At 49.7% G+C, this 11809-nt stretch overlaps 1 protein-coding gene, 1 non-coding gene and 1 pseudogene across 3 annotated transcripts in view; 2 read left to right on the top strand and 1 right to left on the bottom strand.

Annotated features, from left to right (window-relative positions):
• Nucleotides 1-4613, top strand: part of LOC112664092 (phosphodiesterase 4D interacting protein) — a 400486-nt gene extending 395873 nt beyond the window's left edge. Inside the window, exon 48 of one of the 2 annotated variants that reach the window (XM_049095446.1) lies at nt 4407-4613. In XM_049095446.1, coding sequence (XP_048951403.1) covers nt 4407-4598 — 192 coding nt within the window. In that variant the 3' untranslated portion in view covers nt 4599-4613. Of the gene's footprint in view, nt 1-4379 lie in introns of both variants that reach the window. The other variant, XM_049095449.1, reaches the window with a different exon arrangement.
• A 2081-nt stretch (nt 4614-6694) lies between these two features.
• Nucleotides 6695-6854, top strand: LOC112665162 (U1 spliceosomal RNA). Its single transcript, XR_003140254.1, has one exon. It is a non-coding gene; the product is annotated as a U1 spliceosomal RNA (small nuclear RNA).
• A 4727-nt stretch (nt 6855-11581) lies between these two features.
• Nucleotides 11582-11734, bottom strand: LOC112665125 (U1 spliceosomal RNA; annotated as a pseudogene).
• Between the last annotated feature and the right edge of the window lie 75 nt (nt 11735-11809).

Consider the following 11809-nt stretch of genomic DNA (forward strand, 5'->3'; position numbering starts at 1 on the left):
GTTTTCCAGGGTGGCTGCACCAGTTTGCATTCCCACCCACAGTGTAAGAGGGTTTCCCATTCTCTGCATCCTCACCAACATCTGCCGATTCCTGGCTTGTTCATTTTAGCCATTCTGACTGGTGTGGGGTGGGATCTCATTGTGGTTTGATTTGTATTTCCCTGATGCCGAGTGATGCGGAACAGTTCTTCATGAGTCTGTTGGCCATTTGTAGCTCTCTTTGGAGAAATGTCTCTTTCTTCTGCCCATTTCAGTTTTAAAAAAGATATTTATTTGTTCATTCGTTCGTTTGTTTATGTTCAGGTACAAGCAAGGGGGAGGATACAGACAGACGCAGTCTCTCCTCTGAGCAGGGAGTCCACTGCGGGGATCGATCCCAGGACACTGGGATCATGACCTGAGCCAAAGGCAGATGTTTAACCCACTGAGCCACCCAGGCACCCCTGCCCATTTCTTGATTGGATTATTTGTTCTTGGGTGTGATTTTGATAAGTTCTTTACAGATGTGGGATACTAGCCCTTTATCTGATAAGACATTTGCAAAAAATATCTTCTCCCATTCTGTCAGTTGTCTTTTGGTTTTGTCAGCGGCGTCCTTTGCTGTGCAAGAGCTTTTTATCTTGAAGTCCCAACAGTTGGTGTTTACTTTCGTTTCTCTGCCTTTGGAGACATGCCTGGCAAGAGGTTGCCGAAGCCAAAGTCACAGAAGTTGCTGCCTGTGTTCTCCTCTAGAATTTCGATGATTACTGTCTCACATTCAAGTCTTTCACCCTATTGAGTCTGTTTTATGTGTGGTGTAAGAAATGGTCCAGTTCCCTTCTTCTGCATGTGGCTGTCCAATTCCCCCCTCCCCAAGCCATTTTGTTGAAGAGATTATCTTTCTCCCATTGGATGTTCTTTCGTGCCTTGTCAAAGATTACTTGACCATAGAGTTGTGAGCTCATTTCTGGGTTCTCTATTCTGTTCCATCGGCCTATGTGTCTGCTTTTGGGTTGTTTTTTGTCTGTCTGTCTGTCTGTTTGTTTTATGCCAGTACCATACTGTCTGGATGAGTACAGCCTTGTCATAGAGCTTGAAGTTTGGAATTGTGCTGTCACCACTTTTGGTTTTCTTTTTTCAACATTCCTTTGGTTTTCGGGTCTTTTGTGGTTCCATACAAATTTTAGGATTATTTGTTCCAGCTCTGTGAAAAAAGTTGGTGGTATTGTGATAGGGATTGCATTGAATGCGTACATTGCTCAAGGTAGCATAGACATTTTCACAACATTTGTTCTTCCAATCCATGAGCATGGAACATTGTTTCATTTCTCTGTGTCTTCCTCAGTTTCTTTCATGAGTGTTCTATATTTTTCTGAGTAGAGATCCTTTGCCTCTTTGGTTTATTCCTAGATATCTCATGGTTTTTGGTGTAATAGTAAATGGGATCGACTTACTTTCTCCATCTTCTGCCTTATTGTTAGTGTACAGAAATGCAACCGAAATCTGTGACGATTTTATGTCCTGTCACTTAGCTGAATTTCTGTATGCATTCTACCAATTTTAGGGTAGAGTCTTTTGGGTTTTCCATATAGAGAATCATAGCATCTGTGAAGAGTGAGAGTTTGACTTCTTCTTGGCCAATTCAGAAGCCTTTTCTTTCTTTTTTGTTGTCTGGTTACTGAAGCTGGGTCTGGTAGTACTATGTCAAACAACAGTAGCGAGAGTGGACACCTTTATAGTGTTCTTGACTTTAGGGGAAAGGCTCTCGGTTTTCTTCCTATTGAGAATATTTACTGTGGCTTTTTGTATAAGGCTTTTATGATATGAAGGTATGTTTCCTCCATCCTTACACTGTGAAAGGTTTTAATCAAGGAAGCATGCTGTACTATGTCATGTGCTTTTCCTACATCTATTGAGAGGATCATAGGGTTCTTGTCCTTTCTCTTATCAACATAGTATATCCCATTGATTGATTTGAGATGTTGGACCATCCTGGCAACCCAGGAATAAATCCCACTTGGTCATGGTGAATAATCCATTTTTAACGGACTGTTGGATCCTATTGGCTAGTATCGTGGTGAGAATTTTGGCACCCATGTTCATCAGGGATATTGGTCTGTTAACTCCTTTCTGGTAGGGTCTTTGTCTGGTTTTGGGATCAAGGTAATGTTGGCCTCATAGAAAGAGTTTGGAAGTGTTCCTTCCATTTCTATCTTCTGAAACAGCTTCAGAAGAATAGGTATTCATTCTTCCTTAAATGTTTGGGAGAATTCCCCTGGGAAGCCATTCGACCTTGGTCTCTTGTCTGTTGGGATATTTTTTGACAGCTTCAATTTCCTTGCTGGTTTTGAGTCTGTTCAAGTTTTCTATTACTTCCTGTTTCAGTGTTTGTTAGTTTATACATCTCCAGGAATGCACCCATTTCTTCCAGATTGCCTAATTTGTTGGCATATACTTGTTCATAATCGGTTCTTTTTTTTTTTAAGATTTTATTTATTCATTCATGATAGACAGACAGAGAGAGAGAGAGAGAGAGAGAGGAGAGAGAGGAAGAGACACAGGCAGAGGGAGAAGCAGACTCCATGCAGGGAGCCCGATGTGGGACTCGATCCCAGGAACCCAGGATCGCGCCCTGGGCCAAAGGCAGGCGCTAAACCGCTGAGCCACCCAGGGATCCCCATAATCGGTTCTTATAATGATTTGTATTTCTTTGGTATTGGTTGTGACCTCTCCTCTTTCATTCATGATTTTATCGATTTGGGTCCTTCCTTTCTCTTTTCTGTTTGACGAGTCTTGGCCAGTGCTTTATTAACCTTATTAATTTGTTCAAAGAACCAGCTCCTAGTTTCATCGATCTATTCTAATGTTCTTTTTCATTTCTATTTCATTGATTTCTGCTCTAATCTTTATTAGTTCTCTTCTCCTGCTGGGCTTAGGCTTTCTTTGCTGTTCTTTCTCCAGCTCCTTTAGGTGTAAGGTAAGGTTAGGTGTAGTGGAGACCTTTCTCGTTTCTTGAAAAAGGCTTGTCTGCCCTATCCTTCCCTCTTAAGACCACCTTTGCTGCATCCCAAAGCTTCCATGAATCTTTAGAATTCTTCTCGAATTTCCTGGTTGAACCCATTCTTTCTTTAGTAGGACGCTCTTTAGCCTCCATTCCATGTATATGACTTCTGTCCCAATTTCTTCTTGTGATCGAATTCAAGTCTCAAAGCAGTGTGGTCTTACAATAATACGTATGCACGGAATGATGCCATTTTGTGGTACTGGCTGACACCTGATTTATGACACGGTATGTGATCTATTCTGGAGAATGTTCCTTGTGCACTTGAGAAGAATGTGTATTCTGTTGCTGTAGGATGGACTGCTCTGAATACATCTGTGAAGTCCATCTGGTCCAGTGTGTCATTCAAAGCCTGTGTTTCCTTCTTGATCTTCTGTTTAGTCGATCTGTCCATTGCAGTGAGAAAGGTGATAAAGTCCCCTACTATTATCGTATTGTGATCAACATGTGCTTTCAATATAGTTATTAAATGGTTTATAGAATTGGCTGCTCCCATTTTAGAGGCATTAATATTAACATTGTTAGAGCTTCTTGTTGGATAGACCCTTTAGTTACGATATACTGTCCACCTCATCTCCACGTACAGTCCTTGTTGTAAAATCTAAATTGTCCAATATAAGGATTACTAAACCAGCTTTCCATTGATGTCCATTAGCACGATAAGTGGTTTTGGACCCTCTCACTTTCTATGTGAAAGATGTCCCTTTGGGTCTAAAGTGTGTCTCTTGCAGACCACGTATCAATGGGTCTTGCTTTTTTATCCAATCTGATACCCTGTGTCTTTTGATTAGGGCATTTAGCCCATACATTCAGAGTAACTATTGAGCGATATAAATTCAATGACATTGTACTACCTGTAAAGTCACCATTTCTGTATATTACATCTTTTTCTTTCTAGTCTTCTAATCTGTTGATTCCACTGCACGCTATCAGGCTGAGAACAGCTATTCTATTTTCATATTTATTTCCTTTTCCAAAGAAAACCGTTGGTTTGAATCGACCTAAAAGTGAATTTGATAAAAAATAAAAATGTAACTTGAGGGAAAACATGTTACCTATACGACAGGCGTCATGTACGTTTATTGAAAATACTAACACATTCCCCAGCAAGTTCGCGGATTAATAGCAGGTGGCTTGCAAATCAGAAACTAAACCTTTCACATGGACTTTAAAGCTCTGCCATGAGCAATGGGGCCTATTCTTAGGACGGCTCCTTGACGGTAACCTGAGAGAATGCTGATCCCACAGTGTGAAAATGAGGTCAGGCCATGAGTTCACCCTCCCTATTTTTTCTTTTTCATTTTTTCTTTGGCTAACTCCCTTTTGTTCTTCTCTGCTGACTCCTTTCTTTCCTGAGCCTCTATAGAAGAACACTTACAAGATGGTCTCTGCAAAGCCTGTGGCTGTCCCAGCAAAGGTAACCCTACAGCCCACACATGGACTGGCTTCTCCTTGTTTGGAAGTTTCCTCTGCACTTCCCAGAGACCAATGGAAAGGGCTCAAGGCCTGGTGTCTAACCCTGGCCCCATGGCTTTGGGTGGCCCCTCCTCATCTCTAAGAGGGGGCACTAGACTAAGGGGATTCTGAGTTCCTCAGTGCACTGCAGCCCCAAGGGGAACAGACGGATCTGACCTTAGACGGGCTTGACATTTTACATGGTTAGGCCTCTACTGACCCAGCCACAGTAAGAAACACCAGCCTTGTTTCCCCAGGGAGATGTCAGCCCACTTCCAATGCACAGTTCCCCCCTGTGACTTTTAGAACAGCCTTCCAAACTGAGCCCTTTCAGCCAGAAAGAAGAGCTTCCCTCCTATTTGTTCTTAGGACTTGCCTATGATCTGGCCACAACTTGTTTGTCCCAGATTGCCTTTCCCTTAAGATTCCCACGGATCCCAGTTTTGCTGGTAAAATACCTGGTGGTTTCTCTTTTTTAGGTTTCCAGACAGTGTGTCCCTTTGCCTGCTGCAGCTTTGAGAGCCCCCCCCGCCCCCATCCTCGCCCCAGCAACAGCAGGCAGAGTCCTCCTCACACAGCATCCCCCTGACCTCCTATTTGGCCTCTTCCTGTTGAAGGGCCCCTGTCATTCCAGGGGGCTGCCTGGATAACCAGGCAGGGTCACCTCCCCATCTCAAGGTGCTTACCGTCAGCACCTCTGCAGGGGCCCTCGCGCTGTGTGATGGAACACCACGGTCACAGGTTCCCGGCATCAGCGTGGGGACCTCCTAGGCAGGGGGCATTCCTGTGCCCACCACCACCCTATTCACTCAGGTGACTAGTGGACGCCCCCTACCCCCCAATCCTTTGTGATTTCAACAATTCGGTAAAAGTAAAACACGCCTCAAGGCGCAATGGGAACAAGGCAGATCAGAACCCTAGGGCGCTCCACGGATGACCATAAGGTTGCCCAAGTACTCGTCTCTTCAGAGGCGCGGCTTTGCCCCGTTTCCCAGACCTGGCTTTTTCCCTGGGAGGCTGATTTGATCCAGAAGTCGCATCCAAGGGGACGCGCCCAGCGGTGGAGGGAGGGAGGGAGGGAAGGCGGTGGCAGAAGGGGCGCCTGGGACCCCACTCCCCCCTGCTCTGAACTGTGAGTCTGGTCCCAGGGAGCAGAAGGGATGGTGCCCTTGGCCCTGCCCTTGCCTCTCAAGCAGGGGGACCCTTGTGCGCCTCCCCGGGCGGCCACGAGGGGGCGCACTCCCTCCCCTGATCCCACCCGGGGAACCGGCAGGCACCTGGGTGTTTTCAGCCTGGGGGACCTGGGGGGCAGGTGTCAGCCCGAGGGCCCAGAGGTTCCTGACGTCGGCCCCACCCCGGGGGTGTCCCTGCCGGGAGCGGTGGGGGTAGGTGGGCAGCTGGCACGGAGGCTGAGGTCCTCAGGTGCAGGCATCGCAGTCCGTCTCCTCCAAACCAGGTTCTGGACAGAGAGAGAGAGAGAGAGAGAGAGAAGGTATCCGTGGCTGCGCTTCCCTGGCTGGTGGAAAGTCCTTCCTCACGGTCCTCCAGGCTGCGCAGGCTTGTCTGTGCTGAGGGCTGTGTGAGTGCGTGTGTGCGTGTGCGTGTGTGTGGAGGGGTCCTGAGGCCGAGCTGAGGGAGAAGCAGGAGGAATGGTAACAAAATCAGGCTGGAGGGAAGGAAACAGGGGAGACTGGAAGGTGAGGTAGAAAGCCAAGGCAGGGAGAGGAGGGGGGGGGAGGGAGGAGCTGGTGGAGGAGCGGCTGGAGCAGGAGGAGGAGCAGGAGCAGGAGCCTCAGAGCAGGAGCAGGAGGAGGAGCAGGAGCAGGAGCCTCAGAGCAGGAGCAGGAGGAGGAGCAGGAGCAGGAGCCTCAGAGCAGGAGCAGGAGGAGGAGCAGGAGCAGGAGCCTCAGAGCTGAGATCCTAGGGGGTCCCCAGGTGGGGCGGGGCGGCGAGGCCGTGACGTCACGAGGGGCGTGTCGGATTCAAACGAGGCCCCGGCGGGCTGCGGCTCCCGGCGCTGGACTCCTCCGGGCGGTGGCGGCGGCAGCGCCCTGCTCGCACTGTGTTCGGGAGAGTTGTGTGGGGGCTGAGGATGCTCGGGACAGGAGTGGGTGCGGAGGGTTTTGGGGTGTCGGCCGGGTGAGCGTGTGTGTAAGGTGGAGGCGCGCGGGGCTGCCGCGGGGCGGGACGGCATGGGTCATACTTACCTGGCGGCGGAGACCCCACGATCCTGCAGGTGGTTCTTCCGGGGCGAGGCTCGGCCATTGCACGCGGCCGTGCTGACCCCTGCGGTTTCCCAACGTGGGAGACTCGGCTGCGCAATTTCTGATAGTGGGGCCTGCGCGCGCGCTTGTCCCGGCCGGCGGGTATAAGAGCAGATGACAATATTTTTGTTTTGGAATTTCTTGGTTTTTCGTTTGTGGGAAGCGGGTTCGGAGCAGGAAGTCTGATGTGGGGCTCCGGACTCGTTTGCTTTTGTTGCGTTATTGGGTCTGCCCGTGGGTGGTCCCTGGGTACACGCAAGCCCATCTTTGCTTCTCCGGTGGTTTAGTTATAACATTTTGTTCGTGAGTGGTCAGCAGAGAAGGGGGGGAGGCAGAGACACAGGTGGAGGAAGGAAGCTCCATGCAGGGAGCCCGACAGGGACTCGATCCCGGGTCTCATGGGTCACGCCCTGGGCTGAAGGCGGCGCTAAACCGCTGACCCACCCGGGCAGCCCCTTGACCCGCGTTTAAAGAAGCACGTCTGTCCACTCGCGAAGGATCCCCCCCGCCACACACACACACACTTTTAGATAGAATTTACATATCGTCAACACCTGTTCAGTACCACCTGGTTGTTCAGACGCTTTTCTCACCCACCCACGTTCCCTTCAGCGGCTCTCAAGACCCTCCGTTCTCAAGTTCCCCCCTCGGCCCCCAGCCACTTGGCTCTGCTTCCTGTCTCTACACATTGTCCTCGGCTGGACGTTTTATGTTAACCGAGTAGGACAGCACGTAGTCATTGGTGACTGGCTCCTGAACTTAGCGTGCTTTGAGGTTATTCCATGCTGGAGCTTCATCAGATTTCTCTGCCTTTTCTTATTGCTTATTAGAATTCCACGTGACTCCTAGGCCACGCTTTGGCCATTCACCACTTGACAGACCTTTGTGCTGTTTGCCAGGTTTTTTCCTAATGTCGGGAATGCTGCCCTGAACATTTCTGTAGGACTCCTGAGTGGAAGTATGTTTTTACTTCTCTCAGCTAGGTTTCTAGCCGTGGGATTGCTGGATCCTATGGGAAGCTTTTGCTTAACTTTTAAGGAACCCTCAAAGTGGTTTCCAACGTGGCTCTTGTACGTTATGTTCTCAGCAATAGAGGAGGCTCCCATGCTCCACATCCTCAGCAACGCTCGGTGGTGTCTTTTGAACACAATCTCACTAGCTGGTGTAAAATGGTACCTGGTCTTAGCTGCATTTCCAATTTACCAACATAGAGTATAACACCCAGTGCTCATCCCATCAAGTGCCCTCCTTAGGGCCCGTCACCCAGTTACCCCATCCCCCCACCCACCTCCCTTTCCACAACCCTTTGTTTCCCAGAGTTAGGAGTCTCTCACGGTTTGTCTTCCTCTGATGGCACAGCTGGAGTCCAGGATCAGGGCCAGTGCCTTCCACCTCTGCCGCTGGCAGTTCCTCTGGACTCCACAAGGTGGCAGATGACTTAAGGGAGGAAACCTCCAGGTGGCACAAGGAGACCGGGGGGCAGCAAGCAAGATGGGGGGACCAGCTCTCTGGAGATTCTGGGAGCAAGTGAGGGCTGCAGGACACACGAAAGCAGTTGGCAGGATCTGGATGGATCTTAAGTAGGCTTGGTCCCTGGGTAGGCTCTACCCACCAACCTTTAGGTTAACCTTTGAGGCTTCCTCCTGCACTAGCTTGAGGCTCCCACCGCACTGCCCCTTCCCATCAGCAGACAGAAAAGTGCCTGTGGCACCATTAACCTTCTCCTCTGTCTAACTAGGGGAGTTTGGGATGGGTTTTGGGGGGCTCTACCCCTTTCTGGCCACCTCTCTTGGGGCAACTACTTGGGGATGAGCCATCCCTGCAGGGACCTAGAAGGGGCCCCGTGTCCTTCAAATTGGAGCTGGGCTTGCAGAGAAGAAGGGCTCCCGCTGATCTGTATTTCCCTGGCCTAGGCTGAGCATCCTGCGCCAGGACTGAGGGGCTGAGCTGACCTAAAACAGAGAACCTCCTTAGGTGGCCTGTGGTGGTGGTGAGGAGAGAGGTAGGGCAAAGAATTCTACACTCTGTCAAAACATCTTCGAGTGAAGATTTTTAAAAATAGTTGTTAAGAGGGTAGATCTCATATTATCTACTTGGTGGTATAGTTAATAACTGCATGTGGCGAGGGTAGCTACACCTCTAGAGACCATAACATAATTCATGGAGTTCTCCAGTCACTGTGTTGTGAAATTGATGTTACATTTGTATCAACTAGAAATCAATTTTAAAAACCTGAAGGTGACGGGAAACATTTGAAGAGGCAGCAATAAAAGTATACTTGACTGTGGAACAACAGGAGTTAGAATTGATTTGAACAACGTGCGTTCAATTTGAAGTGAACATACGTCCACTTCTACATATAATTTTTTGAATAAATACAGTATAGTACTGTAAATGTATTTTCTCTTAGGATTTTCTCAATGACAGTTACTATCACTGAATCAAATGAATAAACTATGATACAAATAACATGCAAAATATATGTTAATCAACTCTTTTTTTTTTTTTTTACATGTAAGGCGTCAGTAGGCTATGAGCAGATAAGTCTTTGTGGAGTCAAAAGTAATACACAGATTTTAATTGTGGGAATCTGTACCCCTAACCCCCAGGATTTTCAAGGGTCCGCTGGTATCTGTATTTGCAGATGACATGCTCCTATAGTGAGAAAAAATACCAAATACTGACGCGGCCCAACTCCATAACCTAATTCTACAGAGTGTCAGGATACAGGACACACCACATTGCTAGTGTTTCTACACACAAGCAATGAACAATCAGAAAAGGAAATTACGAAAACCGTTCCATTTACAATAGCGTCCACCAGAATGAAGGATCTAGGAATAATTGATTCAAGGAGAACAAAATCTGTACACTGAAAACGACACAACGTTGCTGCAAGAGATTCAAGAAGACCTAAAGAGTGGAAAGACAGGGTCCCTGGGTGGTGCAGCGGTTTGGCGCCTGCCTTTGGCCCAGGACGCGATCCTGGAGACCCGGGATCGAATCCCACATCGGGCTCCCGGTGCATGGAGCCTGCTTCTCCCTCTGCCTATGTCTCTGCCTCTCTCTCTCTCTCTGTGACTATCATAAATAAATAAAAAAAGTTAAAAAAAAAAAAAAAAGAGTGGAAAGACATGCTGCGCTCCCGGGTGGGAAGCAAGGTGTACGTGGTTAAGATGGCAATACCGCGACCCGCAGATTCCCATAGGATTGCTATCAAACATTTTCCTTCTGCCTCCTCGAATCGCATTCAGCCCTTGCTATACAAGTCCTTTCAGACTCTGTGGTTCTCATCTCTTAACGTGAGATTGGATCATTTTCACATTTTCCATATATCTGCTGAATATTTTGAACCAAAGGAATGAATGCACTTGTAACAAACAAACACTTTCTAGTCCTGCTCTGGTGGTTCTCACATCTGTGTCAGCTTTGGGTTGTTTTCAGAGGATTGATCCTGAAAGGGGGCCGTAGCCTGCGAGAGTGCCAGGCCCTGGTCCTATGATTGTCCTCAGAGGTGCTGTCGTCGTGTCTCAGGGAGGACCCTGTTGCACGCCGCAGGCCCCTCCACAGCTCTTCCATGGTTCCTTTCCGCAGTTCTATCCTCCCCGGATGCTGTCCTGGGGTCTCTCAGCTCAGAGTCCTAAACTCCAAGGTGTCCACAGGGCTCCTCTTCCAATGCCACCCCTGCTGGCTTGGATAAGATCTGGAGGCAGTGCCTTGGAGCAGCTGTAGGGCTCAGGTCACCTGTGTCTCCATATCTCCAGGAGTACTATCCTCTTTGCCTGACCCGGTATTTTGGAAATAAATCTGCATTTCGTGCATCTTGTGTGCTTCTGTCCTGTTTTGTTTTGTTGTTTCAGGCAAGAGAGTGAACAAGTTCCTGTAAGTCCTTTTTGGTGTGGCTCCTATGTTAACTTCAAATTTGGAAAACCTCTATGTCGATCCTGAATAGAGAGAGAGACCTTGCAGAGTAGAGCCCCAGCTCCTGTGAAAGCATAAAGCCAGAAACCGCTTAAAACCCTTAAAGCTTGGATTTAGGAAGCAAGGCTCACACGGCTGTAAGGGCGGTTTAAGCTTCAGACCCAGAGTGGAGAGGGCAAAACGCGCCTTGCTTAAGAGCTAACCCGCTGTTTGTGAAATTTCTGTGGTGTCCAACCCAGTGAATATTTGCGAATGGACACAGGTGCGTCTTTATGAGCCCTAAAGGGGCGCCTGGCGGCCCGTCTCCATCAGGTGAGCTGAGTCCGGAGCCCCACCTTCGGAGCGGAGACTACTTAAAACGGTCTTATTCACGTAAAGCTGCCAAGCTCGCCCGTCTCCATTCCCCCAAGGGCCCTCCGAGGAAGGCTCTACGGGTAGGGCAGGAAGGGCCCATCCTAAGGAGCGGTAGAGCCTGGAGCTTGGGGGAGGTCCCGCAGGGTGCCGGGTGGGTGGGGCTGGGAGGAAGCGGGGAGGAAAGAAACGGACTCGGACGCAGACGTGTGCTCTGCAAAGCTGCGGGGCCTGAAGTAAGCACCTTTGCCAGGCGGCGGGACTGCGAGCCCCGTAGGGAGACGCAGGCAGAGGTGCGGGGAGCTCCGGGGCGCGGCGTCCCCGCTCCAGGAAGGAGCCCAGGGAGAGCGGAAAAGCCAAGCTCCAACTCCAGGTCGCAGGTAGGAGCCGCCCAGAGCCTCCGTAGAAAAGGAAAAAGCTGAGCTTTTTTTTAGGTGATAAACCTAAACAGGCCTCAGGAGCAGAAACGTCTTCGCCACTAGAAAGCTGTCGCCACGGAAAAGTACCAGGAGAAAGTAAAGAGCCGCAACCTTCCCTTAGACCCGCCGGCCGGGGCGAGCGCGCGCAGGCCCCACTAGCACAACTGCGCAGCCGAGTCCCCCGCGCGCGGACACCGCAGGGGTCAGCACGGCCGCGTGCAATGGCCGAGCCTCGCCGGGAGAACCACCTGCGGGGCCGTGGGGTCTCCGCCGCCAGATAGTATAGCCCGCGCCGCCCCGCCCCGCGGCAGCCCCGCGCGCCTCCATCTTACACACACGCTCACCCGGCCGACACCCCC

The sequence above is a fragment of the Canis lupus genome, chromosome 17 (assembly GCF_003254725.2).
Source record: "Canis lupus dingo isolate Sandy chromosome 17, ASM325472v2, whole genome shotgun sequence".
Classification (NCBI taxonomy): Eukaryota; Metazoa; Chordata; class Mammalia; order Carnivora; family Canidae; genus Canis; species Canis lupus.